Source organism: Anopheles cruzii, chromosome 3 (assembly GCF_943734635.1).
Source record: "Anopheles cruzii chromosome 3, idAnoCruzAS_RS32_06, whole genome shotgun sequence".
NCBI lineage: Eukaryota > Metazoa > Arthropoda > Insecta > Diptera > Culicidae > Anopheles > Anopheles cruzii.
Window position 1 is genome coordinate 22,527,792 of NC_069145.1, and position 24,396 is coordinate 22,552,187.

Below are 24,396 nucleotides of genomic sequence, written 5' to 3' on the forward strand. Positions count from 1 at the left end.
TATGGAGCGATGAAATATAGAATAGAATAAATTGTAATGTGCTTGGAGCACGTAAAATTATTGCTGTTATTCTACAGAAAAGAAGGACAAAGGTTCGGTTGAATGACGACTCGAATCTCCACAGAAGCGTATGTAGTGTAATTATGAAATAATGATAGAGCAAGAGGCCGTAAAAGGATTACAGCTTGTACATATCCCGTATGGGACAAAGAATGCTACCTACATTTAGAATTTAATTTGTAGCATTTAAAAGCTATATGAACTGTAATACCATAATTTCTAGTGAAATGAAGTTATGAATCAGACATAGGACTAGCTTGAATGTCGAAATCTAAAGTTTATGAAAGTCTTGTTCCATTCGTTTTTCCAAATGTAACTTATGAACGAATAGATAATAGAATGGATAAATAGAATAGATAAATCAAATAACGATGAACAGTTGTCACCATAGAAGAGGATAGATTTCACCTTTCAATAACTACTCTAATTTGTGTTAAAATGTTAGACTTTATAATGCTGATAAGAATATCATACCAGCTTTCTTTTGATGCAGCCACAGTTTAAGTTAAGAGCGGCAATGTATCTGTGAAGAAGGCAGACTCGTGCAACAATGTAGCAGCGCAAACGCATTTGCATCCGAACTGCATCTTCTGGGTAAAACGTGCCAAGCAGCAGTAGCATGAACATTGGACTCAGCATAAACGGGATCGCGCCACCACCCGGGCGAGGATCATTTATGTTGAGCCCAGTAAAAAGGGCCATAAGATTAATATCATTCCAGACACGGATGCGAGAGGTCATAATCTTCGCATAACGCCCAATAGTTTGTTCATTAGGTAACATACATAAGTAGCAATAGTTTCCCGCCTCGGAGAGCAGCGGCCCTTCGAGGGTACTAACAACAGTGAATACGAATACGAACATATAAACAAACAATAAATACCAGTGAAAGTAAAAGAAAGAAAAGAGTGCAAAAGTTTAAAAATTTCATGGCGATCTTGCTAGGAGGTGTTCACGTTAGGCTTGCAGTAAAGTCGCAATAGACTTGATCATAATCGAGGCAAACTGGTAGAATCAAGTCCAGTGAGTGAGCCACGTTGCAACTAATACTGGTCAATTTGATGAGCTAAACAGAAGATCTTTTGCATAAAGTAGTCTTAAAATCAATTCCCTTTTTATCTCGAGACACGATTCGATTCCGGGAAGCGACTTTTCTATTGCATCCGATAACCAGCTCTTCACATATACTTGCTTACGTTCTTATGCTGTCTTTCAATCAATTCATATGGTGTTTGTTTGCCCATTGTTCAGGAGCTTTCGATAGCTTCGATATGCATCGCATCGAACCGATTAAAGAAGTGAAATAAAGTTCTTCATTGTTAATTATCTGACACCAACATGCGGCCGAAGCTCGAAGACGCCAAAGCCGTTTAAGTCGCTGTTACTAAGTGTGGCCACTTTCCGGATCGAACCTTCCCGAACCAATCATTCATTCGCAAGCAGCAAACCCTAGCCCCGGCGCCGGAGCCAATAGAGTGTACACAAAGTGGAGTTATCGAAAATGACAAGTATTGTCAATTGCAGAGAGATTGATTTTTTATCTTTCCTGTGGCGCTCAAACCACTCTAAAATCAATACATTCGAAGGCCCATGGTTCGCGTGCAGCGTTTTTTTTTATGTACGGTTTTATGGAATTTATCACGTCATCGAGTAGGACGATCAAAAGGGCGCACTTTGGCCGCCGGAAATGGTAAGTGGGAAGGATGGTATTATTTTTCATGATTATATTCATTTTTTTGTTTCGTTGGTCCTTTTTTTATGATTAATATTACGATTTGGTTTTATTTTGCTGAAAATCCGTGACATTTTTTTCCTCCTTGTTGTCTATATACCCGCTTAAGGATGAGGATTGTATACTTGCTTGCTACGGGGTTTGATCATTTTTGCTGATTTCATCATTTCACCGTTTAATGCCACCAAAATGAGTGAGCGAGAGCGTGCGAGCGATGCGAGCAGCATGGTTGGGCGGTTTTTATGCGAGCGGCGCATTAATTTAGCATGAGATAATGCATTCCAATCCGACGTGGTGGCCGAAAAAATACAAACATAGTCTTGCTGCCACCATCGCAGCATCGTGCACATAATTCGGCCCGAAATCAGTCGATCGCTGGCACTACCCTCTACCTTCTCAGCCCGTCTCGGCTCTTACGGGTCGCCGGTGTCTTCCCTCTCATCTAAGTGTGCGCTGTAGCACCCCGCTTATGATCGGCAACCCCCTGCGTTCGCGGTGTCAACATTTTTCGGTGACAATAGCCCAAAATAATTGTATTTACGCCAACTATTTACTACACGCAGCTTACATGTAATACCACCGCCCTCTGCCTAACCCGGGCTGCGAAATAATTGAATGCCATCGGGCACCGGTCTACGTGTGTGACAGGATTTTCCGCTTTTTCCCGGACCTTTTTTCTTCCTTTGTCGCTACATTTTTACCTTGTTTGTTGGTTGCCGGATAATTTATCTCGTTATTCTGTGTGCGTCGAGTGTTTTGCTGTTTTTCGTTTTTCGGCCGAGGTGCATAATTATTTTGGGCTTTGTTGTTTCGGTGATAATTAATTCTTATTATTTTACTGCACTACTGCACAGCCTTCGGATTGGTTCTTGGTTTTCGGCCCGTCCCAGGAGGTGCCCAGGGATCGCGAGGCTACAGGCTCGCGGTTGGCTCGGGGAACAGACTCCGCTCAGCCGCGGCCGCTCGCGTTCGGTAGGCGTAGATTATGTTTGGTTAGGCCGCACGCAAATACTTTATATGTTTTATGGAGCCCCACATAAATGACCCGGGCACAACACATGCGAAATTATGTATGTTCGAATGTGTGACGAGTTTGTGTGTTGGGAATGAGAAAAAAAGTGGTGTACATGTGATGAAAATAGTGCTCGTTTTTTGGCGGTTTTATTCGGTTTTCCTTTTCCGGGGAAGCTTTTTGACAAATGCCTTCGACACCCGATTTTCGGAAATATTGCTCGTGTATTGTACAATTTTACATAAAGTTTAACCGCGAACTGATTACATAGGGACAAAAGATAGCTCATCGGAGCGGGAGTGAAGTCGGTGGAAGACGAAGGTGGTTTGGAATGGTTTATAATGATGTGTATGATAAATTATTATCACACGACGTTATATTGTTATAAAAATAAAGTATAGTTCCTATTAGACCCTTTATGAAAAACCTCTCGATAGAAATCGCATTGTTCAATGTCCGTCAGCCACTGATATTTGACCAGAGCGTGGCATAATATTCTAATTGGTCCTAAATACAAAATATAGTTTATCGTCTAATCAGATATCTTATTTCTTGGGATTTTTTTGGATCTTCAACTACGACCACTAAATTTTAATTGAATTAAGTTAAATCCTGAACTTCGTGGCCCCTTTTTGGGAGCCGATTCCGAGCTACCACCGATAACGCTCCTTCGTTTAAGTCAGGCCGAAGCGATAGTGGCGACGCACAGCCATACGTCCTTTCGAAACCGTACTATGCGAAACAACAATCACGATCTGCTCGTCTACGTGGCCAAAGAGGAACACCATCTTCGTCGCTGAAAAGGAAACGGTCCGCATCGAACGCACACGTAGATCATAATACTGCAGCCACTTCCGTTCACTTGCCTACAATCCGAAACGTTCGCATCACTCTCGTGTTGCCACCTTGTGCCGTGACCCATTATTAGCAACGGTCTACAATCGAGAAACAGCAAACAACGCGGCAAATAATCCCCGCGCAAAACCGGTCGTCGGACAAAGCTCCGCTACAGCATACGGAGCGACTGCACGCGGTTCGGTCATGCATGCGCAATATTTTGGAAAGTTGTCTTCGATCACGTGGCATCCGCAGCAGCAGCCGCAACAGTAGAAAAGAAAGATTTGAAAGTCAACGTCAAACGCGCTTTGCGAAAGTTCGAATACCCCCGGGGCGTCGGGTGACACGTTGGTGGATTCGAGCTGGCCAACGAAGCAAACCAACGGCATGGAAGAAGGATAACGATACGATCGAGATGCGTGGCGTGTGAAGCAATACACACTGGTCTGATAAACAAATTACACAAAGATTCGCAGTCTTTCACGCAAGCCGTATGCGTTGTCCCTGTGCGCATCCGCATTTACGCACGCACGCTCGGAAGGCGTATACTTGAATTTGCCCCAATTAACAGCAGACACCAGACACTAAATTTAGAACCACCACTTTCGGCCACGTACGGCGCACCGTGCCGCGCAGCATACAACTCACCAGAAAAGTATGCAGGCGACGCACCGTTTACCAGCCCGGCGTGGCCGCATATTCTTTTCCAACACTTTTTTCCAACCGCCAGTTGCCGCAATGGTTTAAGATCAATTAGTTTGAATTTATTTCATAAATACCCTTATACAAAATAACTATAAAATAAGTAATTGCGTTAGCTGCAATTCATAAGCCAAGAAAAAAACTTGAACGACAGTCGTATTATGCTTATTTTAACGCAGTATTCACAATGTGTTCACTTTCCGTTTTTTTATAGCAGTAACAGTAACGAGGAAGGTGTACAAGGAAGTGTTCATTTTTGGGGGCTTGGGAAAGGGAAAGCGGAGGTGTGCCTAGGATGGCGAATGGAGGAGGTGAATTGGTTTAATCGTACGCAATCAAGCACACGCACGCAGCATCCACGATCTGCTTTGAGTTTTGCACGTTCCAAACACCATCGATGATTGCTTCTTTTTCCAGTGCTCTCGCCACTTGGCAGCACCTGTTGTTGTGGCCTGTAGTGTCCGTGCACGCGTCTTCCAGTGACATTTTCTTCCGAGCGACGGTGCTGAGGTGACGAGGTTCGGCTTGCATCGGTCGATCTCTTCCAGTCCGGCGATCTTCTCCTCCAGCCATTGCTTGATGATGCCTTTCTCCTGTCTCCCTGCCTCTCCTAAATCTCACTGATCAAGTGTTGCTTACCGATTAAGCGCTTGCCATTTGTTTTTGTATCTTTAAATTTGTTATCAATTTGTTCACCTAATAGTAATGTTCATTCTGCATTCGCCCTACTTCCGCGATCTGCTCTCAGTCGACCCATCTGGCGAACCCACGGGCCACTAATTCCTTATTTATGAAAACTACGTTCTGAAAGTAGACAACAAAAGCGAAACAAGCAGGTATATGTCAGAAATTGTTAGTAGAATTAAAGATCAAACGGCTCTTACCCACAAATACATTAGATTCTTTTCAGGGACCCCCCATTAATCGATCAACTACTGGCAAGCTGGTACAATAAGGCATTCGATTCGGCCTTCATTTGTAAGGTTTTCAGTTTGCAGAAATATCTTATCAAATTTCAATCGAGTCTGTTCAGTGCGCTATCTTCCGGGTTTTCCAGGCCACATAAATGTACCAACAATCGACTACGATCGCTTATCACTGGCAACCGGCGCCAGCAGCAAACGCTTATTGTGAAAAATTAGGCCACTTTAAAGTTCTGTAGTTTAGAAACGGGAAACTACAAGCTAGATGCCAAACACAAACACGAACGATAATCAGTGACGACCGCAACTAGTTTACGGTGACCATGGCACTTCCGTAGAAACTATTCCAGCCACCGCGGCTCGTGCTGTGCTAATCACAACAAACCAAATCTCCCGTGTGGGGCGGCCTCTGCTTGGTTCTTTCCAACGAAAAAAAAAAAACGAAACAAACTCAGCCGGCCCTGTCCACGAGATAAGGCGCAAACTGTGAAACGTTGCGCACACTATGTTCAAATCGAATTTGATAACAACTTGACGATCTTGGCTCCACGGCGGTTATTAGTCGCCCGTGGCCTTTTTCTATGTCAAGGTTGGGCAGAGCAGGGGCTTTGGGTTTATGGAAAATTTTGACATCGACACACAAAGTTCTACTCACATCTTTTGCTATTGAAGAGAACAGATAAATCTCCGGCAGACCCTCGGCAGTGTAGCCGGCTACCTGTGCCTGCATGATGACACCGTTCGTTAACCTACGGAACAGTTCGGTGGCATCGGTGGACCAGCTGTTTTGGCTTTCATCTGGAGAACAACGAAAAAACAAACCGAAAGACGGACATTGAGCAGTGAGAGCGAAAACAAAGCATATCAACAACTTATGGTGCGAAAACATACCGATCGGTTGAATATTGGAGAGCACGCACTCGATCGATTGAAACGGCACGCTAATGAAATCTTTTCTAATCTGACGCAGACTGTGCAGGGGCAGGGTCGAGTAGCCACCGTAATCGAGGTACTTGACCAGCACCTGATTGGTTTCCGCGTCGTGCTGCATAATCTCCGCCCGGTACCAGGTGCCACCGACGAACGCTACACACACCGCGTTCGGGACAATGTTCGCAAGCTTCGGTGCTTCGCTGATCGAGTAGCCTTTGTTCAGCGACTGCTGCATACTGCCCAGCTGCAGATGGGTCGGGTGTAGCGGCTGGTACAAGAACAGATGGCCTACGGATACGATGCAGCTTACAGCGACGTCATTGTTGATGCCCTCTACGAGTGGGAGCTAAAGAAGGAAGGTACGCAAATTGGATTCCGGTATCCGCAAATTTTGAGCAATCAACAACTTACGCTTTTGCAAGTGTCGTTCATCAGCGAAAGCGGAATGACCGCCTCAACGTGACTAATTTCAATGCGTTTCAGACTAAGCGCCGGATACCGCTTCTGGGGGAACCTCTGGCGAATGATCTTCAGTGCGGTTTGGATATCGTCCGTGGCGCCCTCCAGTGTGCAGATTTTGCTCGTATGCGTGTCCGGATTGCGCTTAATGATTACATTTACTCCTGTCTTCTGTTTGATTTGCTTTACGAATGCTCCCTCTTTACCGAGGATGCTGGACACGAGAAAGGCTGGCACCAGAAACTCGTACATGGTCACCGCCTGGCCCACGGAATGCGGCGGGCTCGAGCCGTTACCCGAGTCCTCCGAGCGAACGCTACAGATACTGAGCGGAGGACTGCCGGTTTGCTCGGTGCGTTCATCGAACGCTTCCGGGTGGTGGTTATCAACAAATGCGGCACGACTTTCGGTGACATTGTTGTTGCTGTGATCACTCGCCGTGTTTTGCGACTGTGGCTGTGGCTGCTGTTGCTTCTGCTGTTGCTGTTGCTGTGGCTGTGGTGACTGTTGCTGTGGCTGTGGCGGTTGTGGTTGTGGTGAAGGGGTCTGCTTTTGCGGTTCTTCATTTCCGTTTGCATCGGCCACTTTGAATTGGCAGCTCTGTATCGACGCCGGCTTCGTGGGACGAATGACTACGGGTTCCTTCGCTTTTCCATCCATCATTCGATTAAACTTCATCAAGTTCGGCTTATAGCGGGCTACCGAGTCGGGCAGGTCAATGGATGGGCTGAAGCTAAACTCCTCCGAATCGTCAGCGCCGAGCCGCGAACGACCGAGAAGGTCGCAGTTCGCCACCTCACCTCCCTTCGACGGGCTCTTGTTCGGCACGATGTCGATCGGCGCCGAACGGGATGATCCGGCCGACGAGTGGCCGGAACCGGAACAATTGTCCCAGCTCTCCGCTCCGCTAGCCGGCACCGCCGATTGTATCGGAAGTGAGGAACTTTGTCTCACATCCGGCTCCAGCTCGACGGTGCGGTTTGCTGCGCCACCAGCCGCTGTACTTTCACATTCTTTACCTTTCTCTCCGCCCGTGTCGTTTCTATCCGGCTTAAACTTGCGCCGATACCACACGAGGCCCACGATCAGCGCGAGACCAGGCAGTGATAGAAACAGTAATGGACGTCCGGCAATCATTTTGCGTACTATTTTCTCGCTACTTTGCTGCGCGGGCTGAAATGATGCGAAGTTCCGAAGAAAGCGCTATACATGTGGCTGTCGCTCACAAAAATATACCCGGGCGGCCTGTCTCGCAATTTTCGGCCAAAAACAGCGAAAATAAACGCAAACCAGCGTTAATTACAGCCTCCAGACCTAACTTACCGTGGGTGGTATCCTTAGGGACGCGATTTGGGTTGAAAATCAATGAAATTACTCGATATTTTTCACTTTCAAAGCGTTAGCGACGCACACGTGTATTCAAGGTTTATGTTGGCTAATACAAACATGGCGATCCAATGATACCGGCTCTTTGGAAAGGCTGCCCCAGCACACATTTTCTTTTCCGTGCGGCACTCTTGGTCTGTCAAAAATGCTCGTTTACGTACCCATTTCTCGCGGGCTCGTGACCTCGCAAATGTACCCTGAAACCCGTCGATGTGGCAGTATAAACGGTTGCCGCTCACATTCGAGAACGATTGCTACCCCATTTTAGTACAAAATCCGATTTCGGTTAGTACAGCTGCGTCTCGATTCATGTGTTTTGCTTTGAATTCATAGAAAAAAATCATTGCAGGATATTTTCCACTACAATTTGAGGGCAGAAATATAATTGGCGATGTATGTGCAACGAAACCGTTGCTAAAACAAGCCAAATTGAGGGTCGCAAAAACCGCTCCCCAGTTGATTCTGGTCTCGGCTACGGCCGTTTTGTTGCTTGGTCCCGCAGTCTCCACAACGAAAACGTCATGTTTGTGGAGAAAACGGTGAATCTGACACTTTGATAATAATAAATCGAGTCGAGAAAGCAAAGCCGAGCAGTGGACGGCAGTGGAAAGCAAAAGCAGGAGCACCCGATCGCAAAATAACAACACCAGTCGCGGTAATGGCTGCTATCGTCCAAGAGTGTTTCTCGATCGGCAGCACGGTAGTGTGCACGACCTGCTACAATGCGAACATCGAGGGCGAAGTGCTGGCGTTCGATCAGCAAACGAAAATGCTCATACTCAGTATCCTTTTCCAAGTGGCGTGAAAGTTTCATTTTCCAGGAATTGGCCGGGGGACGAAAGAAAGGCAGATTGCAAGTTGCCCGCCAACCGCTCCAAGGTGTAACCAACATTGGGAAACGGAACCGGGATGGACCGAGAGTCAATAGCGGGAGCACGGTTGTTTCGATGTGCTTTTCACAATTGAATGACAGTGGACCAAGCGGTTCGCAGCGTGCTTAGTCTTGCGTTGTTGTCTTTTCATGCATACCTACATTTTGTGAGATTCCTTGACTTAGATTCTCCCCGCTCAGAATGTCCATCGGCAAGTAAGTCCGCCAAGCTGAACGACGTCTACATAGTCAATCTGGCGATGTGCAGCGATGTGCAGGTGAAAAAGGAAGTCTGTATAGTGCCGGAGCAGCCACTGTCGTTAAACCTGCAGCGCGTAAGTACTGCCGTTCCGCTTCTTACGCGAGCACCAGCACTTGCCGCCGGTTGCCACAGCTTTTGCTTGCGTGTTCGCCCGTTGGCGGCTGTTGCTGATTTGCTCGACCTTTCGCTCCCTTTAGCTGAGCACCCGGGCCCGGAATCAGGTGGAACAGAAAAAGCGTCAGCTTACCGCGCTTGCTGCCGGTGTCAGTCCAGAGGGCCAGAACCTTTTCATGGCAATTGCACGCACTATCGAGCAGGTAAGTGGCGTATGCACCGGCAAGACACCGAAGAGCTGGCATTGCTAAAGCTCGTTACTGCCGGAACAAGAACTGCGTGGGTTAATGCCAATCTCGCTTGCAGGTGACCTGGGCCGGACCCAAAATAGTAGTTTTCAACGAAGTTATGATATCACCTCCATACAAAATCGATAACGTGCACACAAACTGTCCGTCGGACCAGCGGAAGCTGAGCTACGTGAAGAAAATCGTAAGCATCGTTTATCAGTCGGTTGCGTTGGGTCAAGCGTACCGTTTCTTTAACTAATCTGGCTCTTTTTGGCGACCATTGCAGGTTGAAAAACATGTGAACGACCAAGCCAACATAAATCAAAGCACATCAGCGGACATAGCGGCGAACTGATTTTCCCGGGTTGCGAAATCACGGTAGAAAGGAACAGTGTGCTGTCCCGTGGACTTGGATGGCCTGCGTACGTGTAGGTTCCAATCCGTGGGAGAAGCGGCTGCGGGCGATGGGGATGATGTACGATGCGTTGCTAGGATCTGGATATGGTTATGTGGATAGAGCAGAATAGATTGAGTAAAACCACAAAAAATGGAAAAGTGAGCTAAACATACGTCCATTATCTTTATTGACGGGTCCGAAGTATCCAAAATTTGTATTTGTGAGCGACGCAACCACCTGGGAGGCATGTGTTTAACGGGAAATCATTTTGCGCAAACGATCTAAACTCCTCAACTAAATTCAATCTTACATCAAGGGTGCAGGTTTTTGAGTCTTATATTTTGAGCCTTCTTAAATCGTTGCCTTCGTTGAGCACCATAAATTACAACCTTAATCTATTTGTGCTATAAGCCTTACTTCATTAGGAATTCTGCATCATAACGTACTCGTTGTGGCGTAGATAAATAATACTTGTTGCGCTTTATAAATAATTCGCTTCTTAACTATTTACATTCATGTTGGGAATCCTATGCGCACTGTCTCGGCTGTGTAACTTGCGTTTTAAAATAATTTCAATGACCTAAGGGAAGCACTAGTTTTTTCGATTGCATCCATTTCTGTGTCGTTGATCCGTTGTTATCCGCCTGCACGCTTAACCGAAAAACTTTTTCACACCAAATAAGCTTCCCATCAGGTCTCGATCGAGAAAACTGAATCCTCCGTAGTCCGGTGACTCGCTCTGCTCAGTTTCGTTTTCCTGCACACTGCCGCTGTCTGCACCGCCTTCGTCATCGTCATCGTCATCGCCGTCGTCATCCTCGTCTAGCGAACGCAAAGAAAGTTATGCAAATTAAGCCGATTTTAATAACTCTCATCTGGGAGAGGTGGTCAAAATTACCCAGCGAAATGCCGAAATCCAGATCATCTTCTTCGTCACTCTCGTCGTCTTCGTCTTCTTCTTCATCGGCCACATCAATATCGTCAACGGGCGGTAGCGGTTCCGCCTCCATCACCGATAGTCCACGCGGTCCGAATTTGAAGCACGAAACGCGCAGCACCGCTTCGATCTCGTCGTCCGCACGCAGCTCAAGGCCCAAACAGGCCTTGAAGCCTTCGTTTGCTTTTCGCGAGATACCGTAAATGCGGCCACAGAATCGGTTATACCCACCGGGCAGTGGCAGACAAACCGGTGTCGCTCTCCTCGCTGTAATCGCAAGAAGGAACCAATCAAAAACTGCTTGCATTTAAATCTTCCGCCTGCGCTTACCAGAGATCACACGGTTCACGATCATGCGGTCGGCAAATTTAACCCCCACAGACATCCGATCGCCGTCCAGATACTGGACCACGGCACACCCGGGACCTTTAATCGGGAAGAGCGGCACGTCGATGTCCCGACAGCAGTTACACTCGTAGGCCGTGCATCGACAGTACCGATTGATGACGCTCGAATCGTCCGTGTTGACCACCGTCGCCTCGCTGACCGTTTCCTGCGGTACCACGTTCGATTCCTCCAGCACCTCGTTTACCACTTCCTGGCTGGCCACCTCATCATCAATCTCGTTGGTTTCGGTACTCTCCGGAACGGCTTCGCTGCCAATATCCTGCTGGTTGGACGAAGAAACGTCTTCGTACGTGTCCACGTTCTGCTTCTCCTGGCCGATCTTGTTGCTTCCGACGATAATGTTGGAAGAAATGCCTTTCACCGGAAACGGTGCTGATGTTGATCGGAGAGATTGTTCAATTTAAAATAATAGTCCTACGTTCGGGTTACACTTACTTTCCAGTTTCCGGGCGCTTGACAAGGTCAGAACCGCACACAGCACCCCCACACACCACAGTGCCAAAGTGAGCCGCATGTTGTTTGTAACGTACAATTAGCTGGCAGTGAAAAAAATAACGAAAGAATGAATTCAGGAAAAATTATGCATTCAAACACCCACTATCGTGATCAGGTCTCCGAACGTGAAAGAAAGCACGCAAGAAACGGTCACATTCCGATGCGCGTTCGATTCTGGCGACAGCCGCGTGTTTGTGTTTGCCGCCCGGCGTCCACCGAAAAGGAGGTCACATTTACGCATAATGTTTTCTCGGAAACTTTCACGAAAATTTCGTATCCCACACCAATCCGGCGAGGCTGATTTCGTTTTTTAAACAAATTTCGCCCTCAGAATGGTGCTCTTTACGCGCTGGAGTTGCGCTACTCGATCTTCATTAAAGAAGAAGAAGAAATTAAAATCCTTTTCCACTTCCCGCCCAATGAACCTGCCCAATTCGTTGCAAACCGTTCTCGCTCGAAACTTTCGTGCCTTTGCCGGGCAATTAACAGCTGATCCCAATTGGACCGGTAACCGCTAATCGACGGTTAAGTACCGCTAACTGGAGCAACTAAAGTGCTCCAATCTGTGAACGATCGAAGTTCTACAAGAGGAGGCACACAGTAGGGCCACCCCGTCGAAAACGGCCAGTGTACCGTTACCGAAGCATAGCCAAAACCATAGCTAGAAAACTAAATTAACCGATTAAGAAGCGTGTCTCACACAGTGGAACGACTAACGGGCAAGGGCAACAAAGTTATCAATTATTATGGAACCGTTGTTCGATTAATTTGTGTGCTAATTTGTTTGGTACATTAAGCATTTCAAAACATCTACCGCTACGAGTAAGCAATAAGGATGCGGGGTACTACAAGTAGTCAAACACCGCAACTATTAGTATATTTAGTTGGGTTATATAGTAAAAAAATGTCTCCATGTTTTATCGCCAACTCATTGTTTGCATATGGAATATATAATGTAAATTGGTACGTATTTGCAGGGTGTCTATGGTTTTTGTGAAAATCAAATTACTTCCACACAGTATGACAAAAAGTACGTTAGCAATTTAGTGTTACAGTATGACAAAAAAAATTACTTTGAAAACTAAGTAACTCAACAGCTTTTAGTTCTAGTGTAGATAACCCAAGCTATTCTAACCGAATAACAGCTTACTTTTACCTAATCACTTTTTCTTTGCAAACTAGTTTATAAAAAATACAATGGAAACACAAACAAATCGTTACGCAGCATGGAGAGTAAACATGCTTTCCGATTTCTTTGTGTGGTTATGAAGGAATAAGATTGATCAGTTCCCTGCCGTTCAATCGTTGAAGTCTTTCGTTTTTTAATACTCTTGGGTACTTCAGTTTCACTTGAAACAACTAATCAATTTACATTACCCTTGGCCATGGCAGTCCATAACGTGACGGCGGCGATTCGCCGAAGAATCTTCTTTACCGTTGCTCGTGATATTATCTCACCGTAGAAAACCTGCTGCTCGCGTCGCTGATGGGTTTTTCTAATTACCGTTAAAATGGTTAATTCTGCTTTTCACCGTTACTATCTAATGGTGATCTTGTGCTTGATAACACTCCCAGCAACACAAAGGCACAGCATTAGAAGGAATTGCCAACACAGGGTTAACGTTCACAGGAATTATTTGCGCCTCAACGACTGATTCAAAATACACACTCAATTTGTAGGCCTCGAATAAAAAAAAATGCGGTTTATTGATAATTTTTCACATGACTTAAAAAAATCAAATATCGAATGAACTGAACAATTTGAAATCCATAGTAACCTTCACTAACAGCATTCAAACCAGACGTCCGATATTTACACAAAACCGTACCAGAGCCGTCCCACAACTGGCAAAAAGTCTCGAAAACGTACCTTTCTCCTCGATGCCTTGCGATCGACTGTGCGGACGATCGGAAGAAAGCGGCCCATGACACAATTTTTGCTGGCCCGTTCCGCTGTGGGTTCGAATCGATGGCATCGGCCGTAGTTGGTCATCGTGCTAGGTTTGGGATTCTCTGTTCGTTCGTTCGCACGACCCGTTGGTTATGTTCGTTACTTCACGCGGTTCGCGATGGTGATTCTAACGGTGTTCCTTATCTCTCTCTATCTTTTCCAAATGGCCATGATCGACATGAACCGGCATGCTTCTCGCGCAGCATGCCAAATCTTCGCGTTTCCAGCGGCGAAGCTCTTGTTGGATTACATGAGAAACGGGAGACCAACGGCAAAGCAGGTGGCCAGAATGTTATTATCTTGGGTGCTTTTTTCGGTCTGCCGAACGTGGGATATCGCTGCGCGGTAGAATGTGCATTGTTTGATGCATCATGAACTGCACTGCACGATGAGTCGTTATAGAAAAAGATTGATTAAAATGCTTTCATTATGAGTTTTTGCACAACAATTTGCAAATATTATATTTATTTCGCATTGATTAAAGACCATTCAAATCTTAACATTGCCGTCCCACATTATTGTCACACTGTTTCACTCATTCTTATCTCAATTGATGAGAAAAAAAGGATTTTAAAATTTTATTCATTTTTTGACCTATAATTTGCTTATGCATTGGTTGAAGATCGACAACAAATCGCAAGCAGCAGGAAAATGTGTCAACTTCACGTTCCATGCTTTGTCCGGGGACAGTTTCGGGAAGCTTTCACTAGCGAAAGGCTGGTTCTACTTTTGGGCACAGGCGTGAATGACACTGGATCGTGCTAGCGACCCCTGATATCACTTTCCATATCGATTTCCATGCCGTTAATGCTAATTACAATGCAGTATGCCAACGCGTCGAAAAATGCACCTTCACTGCCACCCTGTAGTTATCGTCTCTTCATTCGGATTAATAGATGACCATACACAACATTTTCGATATGAAGCAGGATAGGATTTGATTTTATTATATTCCATTCATAACACTTTACGAACTAAAATTCATAGAGCTGCTTCTGTAGGAAAGCAGTGCTAACACATCGATTTATTCTAATGGAAACGCAAAACAAACAAAAGCACCTTGAAACTCCACCATTTCCTTTTTTTGTGATAGTACATAAACTTTTGATCCATCTATGTATTACATCCAATAGAATCATAGCATAAACAACAAAACAAAACTACCACTGGCCCATTACGCGATATTGTTCTCGCGCCATGCCCTCGCGTCTTACGATGAAAGTCCCAACGTTTTGCGAACAATGCGTTTGGCAATTTTGTTAAATTCTTCCCTATTTTCGCGCCACATGATAGCCGCATCGACGTTAGCCCCGGATTCGTCATTCGGTTCTGGAAAAGAACAAGGAGTAGCAGAAACAAATACTCTTTAATTTGCATAGTTTTGCGTTTTCTGAATAGGCTGATCTGCTACAAACAAGCCTATGACTAGCAAGATAAAAAAATATCCGTAAAAAGAAATGTGTTTCGCCGTGAATCGACTTATTTTAAACAACCTTACCTGCCAGCATGCTGACAACGCTTAATAAAATCTTTTCCACGCTCTGTACAGGACTCCAGCGCTCCGCAGACAGTTCATAACCTGAAGCCAAACATTGATTTTAGTATATATGAAATTCACCATTAGTTTTATATGAAAAGTCACCTAGCGGATCATCCCCCGGAGCATGCAAAATGGATATGCAAACTCGGCCATCGGTAAAGACTGTAATGAAAGGGAAAGATAAGTAAGAAACTATCAAATAACAATCTAAGACGGGAGTTTTGGGCTTACTGTTTGGATGGAACATCTCGCACGTAAACTTCATCTTCGGTGGACTCAACGGATAGTCAGGAGGAAAGATTAGTTTCGCTGTGAATATACCCCCTTCAAAGCAGGTACCTTCTGGTCCACTGGAATGAACCAATTAAACGACGTGTCGTTATACTACAACAGACTGATGGCAAAGTAACAAACGAGCAACTCACGTAATTAGCGCTTCCCATTCGAAAAAGTTTTCCTCACTGATCGGTCCCGCAATGATGCCTTCCGGAGGGTTCAATGTTAGTTCTGTCACACAGAACGCCACGTTTTACGTGGGTTGAGGAGAGTAAATTGAAATACACAATTCAATAATCCAATAATTCAACAATAATATTGCGGAACTACTGGCAACGTAGTCGGCAGGAACACCAGGGACCAGTCTTCCTGGGTCGGTGCAGAACAAAACACACTTACGCTTGTATTCGGCCATCAATCGTCGTAAGGCAGAGCCTGCCATCGTCAGGTCGGGTACGGTTCGTAATCTTGGCGGACGACTAACGAAACAGTTTACCAAGGGACAAAGTTTCTCTTTCGGGTACGCAAACAAATGGGGATTCACTTTGACATTTTATTACGATTTTGACAGCGCATGTTTGTTTACGTCGTCATGAACGGCAGGGCACCTTTGGACATAAACACACACACACACGCGTACATGTCGTTGATATGATGGAAGAAAACATTGTTCGCAGTGATTTGAGTTTTCAAATATTGGTCCAAATCGGAATTAGATTCGAGAATTGCGTTTGAAAAACGCATTTTCAAAACATTTAATTTACAATGTAGCAAATACAATTTTGCATAACGTTTCGGCGTTTTTATTCCTTTAACTATCACGCGGTAGTTGCTGCTTGATCGGTTTACAGTCCTGCTTGAAGCCCGAATCCTGGTCCCTTGGGTTCTTCTATAAGCGACGTAAGTCCACCGACTGGTTCCGAAGCAAAACGCCCGTTACGGGGTCCAGGGCGAGGTTGTTTGCCTTGCTTTAAGGTGTTTAAAATTTCTTCCGTATCCGCCACGCTTAAATCTTCCTGTGAATTCGAAAAAACAATTCAATAGGCTTTTAACGCAGAACGGCGAGGAAATTCGCAACAGGCACTAACATAGTAATCATCATTAACGGCTATCATCGGCGCATTGACGCAAGCACCCAAACACTCCACCTCGGAGATTGTGAACTTGCCGTCTTTGGTGGTCTCGCCTACACCGATTCCCAGGTTTTTCTACAATTAGACGTAAACTTATGGTGATTGAATGCATCAAACGCATACCATATTCTGGCGCTCTGTACCTTACAAGCCGCTAGGACCTCATCCGAGCCGCAGAGCCAGCACGGAGTGGTGGTGCACACCTGAATGTGGTACTTTCCAGTAGGTTTGCGCATAAACATCGTGTAAAACGTTGCCACCTCGTACACTCGCATATGCGGCAATCCTAAAATGTCGGCCACCTTGTGCATGGCCGAGATAGGTAACCAACCATGCTGTCGCTGGGCGAGATCAAGCAGCGGAATCATGGCACCGCGTTTGTGTCCTTCAGGGTAGATGTTCAGGATTGCTTCTGCTCGCTGTCGAATGAAAACGCCTCATTAGAGCGGCCTCTTGTCTCTCCGACATAACCGTTAACTTGCCTTTTTATTGTCAGCGGTAAACTCAAATGGGATGGAAGGGTTGTCCTCGGGAGTATCACGATGAACGAACAAGTTGTCGCTCAGCTTCACAGCTGACGTGCTCAGAGGCCGGGAAGCTCCGAGCTTCTGCAATAGCACCAGGGAAACTTATGTAATACATTATCCTCCCAGGGCTGCAACCGGTGCAATTCAGAAGTATCGCTGGAGAATACTTTGACCTGCTTACCATAGTGTTGGCGAACAAGCGCAGCATTGTTATTGCCGTGGGGCCGATCTTTCAGGACGAAGAAAATTTCTACGAGCCCAACAACCAGAAAATCGAGAAATCGTCGCAATTGACAGATGCCCGTTTTATTCAATGTTGTGTTTTCACTGAAAATAGACACCTGACTAACTTTCTGTTCGTGTGGAAGATTACGTTTGAAGATGCTGAAGTCGTAAGAAACATGTTTCTCAATTACTATGAAAATGTTTCCAAAAATTTATTACTAAGAATAATTAAAATAGAACATATTTAATCAAAACAAATAAATTGCCGTAGATAACCTAAACCTTATTTGGAGAACCAAATTTTACGCTGTAAACACTCGAGTGAAAATTGTCAAATGGTCGAGCGGCCTCTAGCTGTCAGTGAAGAGCACGTTGTTGAATTGGTTTTCGGGTACGCACGCGGAGCACGTATTAAGTTTGGTGTGCATTTTCTGATTTTCAATTTTTTAAAGTATTCTATTCACTCTACAAACCGCACTGGTTTGTAAAGGAAGTGAATATGTTTGTTTTATACGAAACACCGGCTGGATATGCCATTTTTAAGGTCAGTTTAAGTACATCTTAGGTTACCGGGTGTTTCGTTTGGCTTCTTCGGCTTCTGTACAAATCACAGGTTATAAAATACAATTGCTTGCTTACCGTTTGCTTTTTCAGCTTTTGGATGACACCAAATTGAAGGAGATTGATAATCTCTATCTAGAATTTGAATCTCCAGAGCAAGCCGGAAAAATGTAAGTAACACAAAACCGATGTTGCCATTTGCCTACCCTGCCGACGCCATGTTCCGTTCCATCGCAAAAGCCGGGCGATTGAATTTTCTTATGCGTCGAACAGAAAACAGAACATAAAATTTCACCTTACGATCTAAAAGGTCCAAGATGTCACGTAAATTTTGCTTTTATGTACACCTCTACTATAAGATCAGTGAATCGACATCGAGATCAGTGTGCATGTTTGACGGTTCCTCCGTGTTTTTCTTCTCCTTTTAGCGTTAAATTAAAGCACTTTGAAAAGTTTGCTGACACGACCGAGGCCCTTTCGGCGGCCACGGCCGCCGTTGAGGGCAAGGTATCTAAAACTCTAAAGAAAGCGTTGAAGAAGCTCGTGGTAGAAGATGTTCAGAACCAGCTGCTGGTGGCGGACGCCAAACTGGGTAACGCGATTAAGGACAAGCTGTCGCTCCAGTGCGTTTCCAACACATCGGTCCAGGAACTGATGCGCTGCATTCGTAACCAGTCGGAAAATTTATTGTCTGGTTTGCCGAAAAAAGAAATGACGGCTATGTCGCTTGGGTTGGCTCACTCTCTGTCTCGCTACAAACTAAAGTTCTCCCCGGATAAGATTGACACGATGATTGTGCAGGCCCAAAGCCTGCTAGACGATCTGGATAAGGAGTTAAACAACTACATGATGCGAGTGCGCGAGTGGTAAGAGCCGGTTTGCCTCCGGTGATAGCAACCATTATCAACGTTAATTTTTTGTGATTTTCCCCTCTAATAGGTACGGTTGGCATTTCCCGGAGCTGGGAAAAATTCTTACAGACAACGTGGCGTACATTAAAACTATTAAAATCGTTGGCACGAGAGACAATATGGCTGATACGGATCTGTCCGATATTTTGATGGAAGAGCTCGAGCAGAAAGTAAAAGAAGCGGCCGAAATTTCTATGGGTATGCATGACTGACACTATCTGGAGATGTTACTTGGCGAATGCTTGTTAACTTGTGGCATCTTTTGCAGGAACGGAAATTTCTGAAGAGGACATCATCAACATACAGAACCTTTGCGATGAGATTTTGGCCATCAACGAGTATCGTGCACATTTAAGCGAGTATCTTAAAACTCGAATGATGGCCATGGCACCGAATCTGACCGTACTCGTCGGCGAAACAGTCGGAGCTCGACTTATTGCACACGCCGGTTCATTGGTTAATCTTGCGAAACATCCGGCCTCAACGGTCCAAATCTTAGGTATGTGTTGTACAGTATTATTTGTTTTGTGGTCCAATTCTAATCATGTTTTTTTTGCGATCACCTATTAGGTTCCGAGAAAGCGCTGTTCCGTGCTCTGAAGACCAAGAAGGATACACCGAAGTACGGTCTCATTTACCACGCCAGTATGGTGGGTTCAGCCAGTACGAAGAATAAGGGGCGTATTTCGCGTTCTTTGGCCGCCAAAGCATCGTTGGCTACGCGTGTGGACGCTTTCGGTGACGACGTCACCATGGAGCTCGGTATCGGCCATCGGGCGAAGCTTGAAACACGGTTGCGTATGCTGGAGGAAGGCATCAACACAAAGTTGTCTGGCGTCAAGGCAAAGGCAAAGCTGCAAAAGTTCCATGCCGTTAGCGAAGTTAAAACGTTTAAGGTGGCCACCGATAGCACATTGCCGTCCACGTCGAAGAAAGTAAAAATGGAGCATGAAGCCGAAAATGCCCCCTCGCTAAAGAAGGTCAAGATCGAGAAGGATGCTGAGGAAGAAGACGCATCTGCGTCTCCAGAAGAACCAGAAATGCAAACACCCAATAAAAAGAAGAAGAAGAAGAAGGACGTAAAGGAGGTAAGTTCTCTGAAGAGCTGACCATCCAAGTGGCCACTCTGATCTACGATTTCGCTGTTTTTTTGCAGGAACCTGTCGAAGAAGAGCAACAAACCGTCGAAATGACAGACGTGGCGGAAGAAGGTTCATCGAAGAAAAAGAAAAAGAAGATGAAGCAAGAGCAAGAAGTGGACGAAAGTGTCCTTGAAGAAAGTGTAACCGAAGCTCCGGCCTCAGATAAAAAGGATAAAAAGAAGAAGAAAAAGAAACAATCAGAAGATGATGAATGAGAAGCAGAAGTTACTATTTTACTTTCTCTGACATTAGGTCGATCGTTAACTCGGCGTTGCAGTGCAGTGCAGAGTTTAATCGCCCGATGCAAACTAGACATTTGTAACATACAACTTGCGTTTGGGTCGCCCTATTTTTTCGCCGGGTACACATCCCGTTGGTACAGAGCTATGGTACAATGTATTATAGATTCAAAACAGTTGGTTTCCAGAAGAAAGTTTGCCTCGAAAAGGAAGGCAAAATATCGCACTGTAAAATCAGTAGAACGTTATTTTTTACACAATCAAATCATAATTAGAGGCCTTTCGTGGCGCAAAGGAAATATTATGAACTTAACAATAATCCCTTGGGCTTTATTTTGATTTCCTTTTATTTTTATAAACTTATAGATTGTAACGTTACTGTAGTATGATAAGGATGATGAAAAATTATTTAGAACTTCAATAGAATGTGTTGTTAATTTTATTGCTTCCGAAATCAATCGAAATTCAGAATTTATCCGAAATATTTTGATTTTGTTTTCTAATGTTCTTTTGATTTGACGCTCATATTGGCTATGAGTTTCTCACGCATTCTTGAATTTCGCAATGCTGTTGATCTAAAAAAATAAATAGGTGCAAAGGTTTTTCGTGCGTAAACAGTTGTACTTAATACAATTTTTTTTATTAATTAAAACCTATTAAACACTTTCTGGTCAAAAGCACCGCTAATTTCATAAAATTAGTAGCACCTCAAAAGCATTCAAAGTTTAGAGTGCTTAGTGACATGCTCTTGCTCTTTTTTGTAGCGCACTGTTTGGGGAACACAACTACATTTGAATAGAAACAGTTACTGACTGTCGAAGGGTAATGCAAAAGGGATGTATGAATTGTTGTTCAGGCTGCTAACTCACAGATTGCTGTGTGCTGTAGTCATAAGTTCTGGCACGAAAATATGTGCTAGAAAAGGATATGCCGATGCCGACACGGATTCCCCGGTGAATTCACTCGAGTCTCCCGCAAGCTTGATAGAACGAAAATCGATAAATCTCAACAAACGGCCCGACTGGAGCGATTTCCCCTCCGTACGAACACAACGTTACCGTTTATGGTGGTTTGTCGAGTGCCCGAAATCCAGGGCACCGATATTGTCTTAGTATCCTATCACAGTTTGCATATTTCCATCGTTCAGTGAAAAGTCTTAGGTGGTGGGTGTATGGAAGCTCAGTGAAAATCTTGGTTCATTAAAACACAAGTGAAAGTTGGAAAATTTACACTTCCGTGGGCTTTTCGCGAAAACGAGCATCAACGGTGACAACGGTGAATGGTTTTCGGAACCCGTAACGGCACTTTCTAGGATCGAAAAGCAAAGCGTCTACTATGTAGCTCCAATCCTTCCGAGCACACCGGTAACGGCGGCAACAATAATAACAACCGAACGACAGCGTTCCCACGAAATTCGCCTACCAACTGCACAAACTGATTAAAAATTCAACGATTTTCTCCAGAACGGGCGCTGTGGAAACCGGTTGTGCGCGTAATTTCCCAGTTGAGTGATGCTTGTGGCCTTATCGGCGCTCAGAAGCGGCAAATGATCGAACATTATCTGTGATGGAACAAGTTTCGCTCGTGCCAGGCGGACCGTGAGGAAGTGCCACCGGAACAATAGTTACGGTGCTGACGGTGCTGAGCACCGAATACTGGCAAGGCGCGTCTTGAACGTGCCGGCGGAACTGTGGCTAAGTGGAGGTGGGTGGTAAGCGGAAACGAGCCCGTGAACGGGCCGGGATACAACTAATTACTTCGTCGCAGCAATTTATGCGGTCCCATCCTTCTTCCGCCGATGCTTTGCTTGAGGACATTGTCTTAACTCAGCGTATGGTGGCCCCTGAGCTGGAGAGCTGTTTGCATAATTTTCACTAACATGCGGTGGGTTTCTAAAGGAACTTATGATTAAACTGAATTATTTTTAATATAAGAAAATATGTTGCATTTACCCATTCCTTATGAAATCGGTTAACATAATAAAATCAACTTAATTCGACATACCTTTTTAATATTATTGTCAAACTGATTTAACTATACTTGAGTTGTCAAAAGCTTCATGAGTTGATGATATTTGTTGGCTACAAACATTTTCACCAACTATTTAAACTTTGCTGGTTATTGTATAAATTACAAAGATTTTCAGTTCGTTCGCAAAAACAAGAACTGTTTCGCCAAAATCATGATTTTGTACGTTCTAGGCCACGTTTTTCTATACGAATCCTGCATTTCTACATAATTCGGTGTTCAAACTCATGACAGCATGCTAAAGACTTGCGTGGACACTAATGGGTGATTGTTACCAATCTTTATCTGCCGAGAGATTCAAAGTTGTCCCAAGTTTGAGAATACTAATTTCACTCGACTTCACTCCGGAACTGAAAAGTGCTGCAGCGGAAGCAGAAGTTAGCGTTAAAGCACCTTTTCGGGTGTTTAAAGAACCATCTTCAGGCCGTAGCTTAAATCAGGGCAATGGCGACAGCGACGGTGACGACCACGCAACTCGACTACAGTGCGCTTCGGTGTCAGCCAGCACGAACGGGACCGAAGACATCCTTACCATCAGGATACCATTTTTCCTACTTCGCTGGCCAGCTTGTCCGTCCTCTGCTGACACATTCCGCTCTGCATGCTCTGCACGCTGCTCCTTCCGTGCACGACACGGCCCCGGCTTCCACAGCTACATGGGCACAGGATGCATAGATTTGGCCGGGTGTTTCGGTTTTTTTCCCTGTTGATTTCCGCTTCTCCTAGGGTCTTAGAAAAACGTGAGAGCCCGCCGAGCGAAAGGCAGGAAGGCCAAACTATCATCCGACCAACGGTGTCGGTGTCATCAACCGTTTAACCGCAAGCGACAAACCGGGACATGAAATATGAAAATTTACGACTCCGAAAAACGTTTCTAGTCGTGTTAGGAGGCATTTTTCTTGGTACCTTATAAACGCTCGTCGGACCCGTGCTCGGGTGGGCCATGTCTTTCGGTTTTCTTGTATTTTTTTATCTCTCTCTCTATCTCGTGTTTTCGAACTCCCCTCGCACACCTGCGTTGTGCCAAATGGACTGATTACTCGGTTTTCGGAGTCTTTTTCGCATGTTTGAATCTGTTTTGTGGTTTCCGCACGGTTCGGGTTTGATTTGCGATGCTTTCGAAGACTTCAAAGGATGAGATTATGTGTTGCAGGACAGGACGTGGTCGTCCTTTCCACGTTTGATTGTGCTTCAATTTTAACAAAGTTTGACAGATCCTGGCATAATCTCAACAATTTAATATGAATTTCTAAAGAAAGCATTACAATGTTTTAATAAGCATTAAATAATTTATGTAGAGCAAACATAATTAAACGAGTGTAACATTACATTCTTCGTTTGTAGCATTCTCGTCACTACTTGTGGAATCTTACAAAAGACATGGCTCATCCATCTAAATCTTGTAAACCTCTTCATAGATAGATGAAAACAAAATTCTAGCAATCAGTGGCATTGGGATGTATCAAAAACTAATAAAAATACATTTAGTTAGAAATCCATTTCATAAATGGCTTATGATCATTGAAATGTGTAATGTTGTAAACTTCGGAACCGACAGTAAAACGCGTAAATCATGACAAATTAAAACCTCATTAAAAAGCCAATATATCTGTGTTTTGTTAATGTTCTGTTAGAATAAAGCATCAATAAAAATGTTGCATTAAAGGCCTTTTTACAGGTGGCATGCTATCGCAAACTCAATTATAGTTTGAATTCTTATCAATTTTTTTCATTCTCAATTTTTATTTGAGTTTACGCCATCGTAAGGAAACTCCTTAACGCGTTCAGGGAAATCTGCGCAATGCAATTCGCAGCTGGTTCCTATTTATGATGCACGGATCAATCACTATGCTCAACGAGTTTGAATGGTAAATAACTATACGGCGGCCACACAATGGATAAACATTTGTTCGGCTGCTCCGTCTCGACGGAGTCTTCTATGGCCGCATTGATAAGCAGAAGGCGGGATAATAACCCGGGAAAACCCGGCAAAGCAAATCCGCCTCCCAAAGCGCGGCTCTCATTTCCTGCTGAGCATCATGCGCCATCGGTTTAAACGACTCGGAGGTGGAAAATTTAGCATTTTCCGACGGGCTGAACGGCTG

At 44.8% G+C, this 24,396-nt stretch overlaps 6 protein-coding genes across 8 annotated transcripts; 2 read left to right on the forward strand and 4 right to left on the reverse strand.

The window, feature by feature from the left end:
• Positions 1-4,389: 4,389 nt before the first annotated feature.
• On the reverse strand, positions 4,390-8,108 carry LOC128272161 (KH domain-containing protein akap-1). 2 transcript variants are annotated; one of them, XM_053009918.1, is made up of 6 exons: positions 7,982-8,108; positions 6,611-7,831; positions 6,158-6,545; positions 5,922-6,064; positions 5,040-5,147; positions 4,390-4,963 (listed from the first exon to the last, which is right to left on the reverse strand). In XM_053009918.1, the coding sequence occupies exons 2-5, from the start codon at positions 7,793-7,795 to the stop codon at positions 5,088-5,090; spliced, it is 1,776 nt and encodes a 591-aa protein (XP_052865878.1). In that variant the 5' UTR covers positions 7,796-7,831; positions 7,982-8,108; the 3' UTR covers positions 4,390-4,963; positions 5,040-5,087. The 2 variants fall into 2 exon arrangements, with proteins under 2 accessions (XP_052865878.1, XP_052865876.1); XM_053009916.1 differs by having other exon boundaries at positions 4,390-5,147.
• A 506-nt stretch (positions 8,109-8,614) lies between these two features.
• LOC128273007 (LSM12 homolog A-like) lies at positions 8,615-10,245 on the forward strand. Its single transcript, XM_053010909.1, has 5 exons — positions 8,615-8,826; positions 9,117-9,250; positions 9,375-9,494; positions 9,598-9,723; positions 9,808-10,245. The coding sequence occupies exons 1-5, from the start codon at positions 8,703-8,705 to the stop codon at positions 9,874-9,876; spliced, it is 573 nt and encodes a 190-aa protein (XP_052866869.1). The 5' UTR covers positions 8,615-8,702; the 3' UTR covers positions 9,877-10,245.
• A 325-nt stretch (positions 10,246-10,570) lies between these two features.
• LOC128273972 (uncharacterized) lies at positions 10,571-11,777 on the reverse strand. The gene is made up of 4 exons (XM_053012046.1): positions 11,699-11,777; positions 11,186-11,617; positions 10,817-11,122; positions 10,571-10,740 (listed from the first exon to the last, which is right to left on the reverse strand). The coding sequence occupies exons 1-4, from the start codon at positions 11,775-11,777 to the stop codon at positions 10,571-10,573; spliced, it is 987 nt and encodes a 328-aa protein (XP_052868006.1).
• A 2,850-nt stretch (positions 11,778-14,627) lies between these two features.
• Positions 14,628-16,075, reverse strand: LOC128274062 (ubiquitin-conjugating enzyme E2 G2). The gene is made up of 6 exons (XM_053012147.1): positions 15,925-16,075; positions 15,675-15,756; positions 15,481-15,599; positions 15,352-15,411; positions 15,208-15,288; positions 14,628-15,038 (listed from the first exon to the last, which is right to left on the reverse strand). The coding sequence occupies exons 1-6, from the start codon at positions 15,965-15,967 to the stop codon at positions 14,920-14,922; spliced, it is 504 nt and encodes a 167-aa protein (XP_052868107.1). The 5' UTR covers positions 15,968-16,075; the 3' UTR covers positions 14,628-14,919.
• Positions 16,076-16,300: 225 nt separating this feature from the next.
• LOC128274061 (NADH dehydrogenase [ubiquinone] flavoprotein 2, mitochondrial) lies at positions 16,301-17,509 on the reverse strand. Its single transcript, XM_053012146.1, has 5 exons — positions 17,367-17,509; positions 17,141-17,266; positions 16,802-17,077; positions 16,614-16,733; positions 16,301-16,541 (listed from the first exon to the last, which is right to left on the reverse strand). The coding sequence occupies exons 1-5, from the start codon at positions 17,391-17,393 to the stop codon at positions 16,371-16,373; spliced, it is 720 nt and encodes a 239-aa protein (XP_052868106.1). The 5' UTR covers positions 17,394-17,509; the 3' UTR covers positions 16,301-16,370.
• Positions 17,510-17,817: 308 nt separating this feature from the next.
• LOC128272205 (nucleolar protein 58) lies at positions 17,818-20,643 on the forward strand. Of its 2 annotated transcripts, none has more exons than XM_053009967.1 (7): positions 17,818-17,954; positions 18,065-18,141; positions 18,400-18,837; positions 18,911-19,080; positions 19,151-19,381; positions 19,453-19,974; positions 20,055-20,643. In XM_053009967.1, the coding sequence occupies exons 1-7, from the start codon at positions 17,910-17,912 to the stop codon at positions 20,237-20,239; spliced, it is 1,668 nt and encodes a 555-aa protein (XP_052865927.1). In that variant the 5' UTR covers positions 17,818-17,909; the 3' UTR covers positions 20,240-20,643. The 2 variants fall into 2 exon arrangements, with proteins under 2 accessions (XP_052865927.1, XP_052865926.1); XM_053009966.1 differs by having other exon boundaries at positions 19,453-19,970; positions 20,039-20,643.
• Positions 20,644-24,396: the final 3,753 nt, after the last annotated feature.

Excerpts from the sequence above, each read along its gene's own strand:
- LOC128274061 (XM_053012146.1), bottom strand. The coding sequence starts at position 17,393 with ATGCTGCGCTTGTTCGCCAACACTATG. Across the intron at positions 17,267-17,366 it reads GCTTGTTCGCCAACACTATG|AAGCTCGGAGCTTCCCGGCC; the intron begins GTAAGCAGGTCA and ends GTGCTATTGCAG. Across the intron at positions 17,078-17,140 it reads TTACCGCTGACAATAAAAAG|CGAGCAGAAGCAATCCTGAA; the intron begins GCAAGTTAACGG and ends TTCATTCGACAG.
- LOC128272205 (XM_053009966.1), top strand. The coding sequence starts at position 17,910 with ATGTTTGTTTTATACGAAACACCGGCTGGATATGCCATTTTTAAG. Across the intron at positions 17,955-18,064 it reads CTGGATATGCCATTTTTAAG|CTTTTGGATGACACCAAATT; the intron begins GTCAGTTTAAGT and ends TTGCTTTTTCAG. Across the intron at positions 19,382-19,452 it reads CTCAACGGTCCAAATCTTAG|GTTCCGAGAAAGCGCTGTTC; the intron begins GTATGTGTTGTA and ends ATCACCTATTAG.
- LOC128272161 (XM_053009918.1), bottom strand. The coding sequence starts at position 7,795 with ATGATTGCCGGACGTCCATTACTGTTTCTATCACTGCCTGGTCTCGCG. Across the intron at positions 6,065-6,157 it reads CTCCAATATTCAACCGATCG|ATGAAAGCCAAAACAGCTGG; the intron begins GTATGTTTTCGC and ends GTTGTTCTCCAG. Across the intron at positions 5,148-5,921 it reads TCTCTTCAATAGCAAAAGAT|AACGTAGTTTTCATAAATAA; the intron begins GTGAGTAGAACT and ends GTCTACTTTCAG.
- LOC128274062 (XM_053012147.1), bottom strand. The coding sequence starts at position 15,967 with ATGGCAGGCTCTGCCTTACGACGATTGATGGCCGAATACAAGC. Across the intron at positions 15,757-15,924 it reads ATTGATGGCCGAATACAAGC|AACTAACATTGAACCCTCCG; the intron begins GTAAGTGTGTTT and ends TCTGTGTGACAG. Across the intron at positions 15,039-15,207 it reads CGTTGTCAGCATGCTGGCAG|AACCGAATGACGAATCCGGG; the intron begins GTAAGGTTGTTT and ends GTTCTTTTCCAG.
- LOC128273007 (XM_053010909.1), top strand. The coding sequence starts at position 8,703 with ATGGCTGCTATCGTCCAAGAGTGTTTCTCGATCGGCAGCACGGTAGTG. Across the intron at positions 8,827-9,116 it reads AACGAAAATGCTCATACTCA|AATGTCCATCGGCAAGTAAG; the intron begins GTATCCTTTTCC and ends CTCCCCGCTCAG. Across the intron at positions 9,724-9,807 it reads TGAGCTACGTGAAGAAAATC|GTTGAAAAACATGTGAACGA; the intron begins GTAAGCATCGTT and ends CGACCATTGCAG.
- LOC128273972 (XM_053012046.1), bottom strand. The coding sequence starts at position 11,777 with ATGCGGCTCACTTTGGCACTGTGGTGTGTGGGGGTGCTGTGTGCGGTT. Across the intron at positions 11,618-11,698 it reads AAGCGCCCGGAAACTGGAAA|GCATTTCTTCCAACATTATC; the intron begins GTAAGTGTAACC and ends TTCCGGTGAAAG. Across the intron at positions 10,741-10,816 it reads GGATTTCGGCATTTCGCTGG|ACGAGGATGACGACGGCGAT; the intron begins GTAATTTTGACC and ends TGCGTTCGCTAG.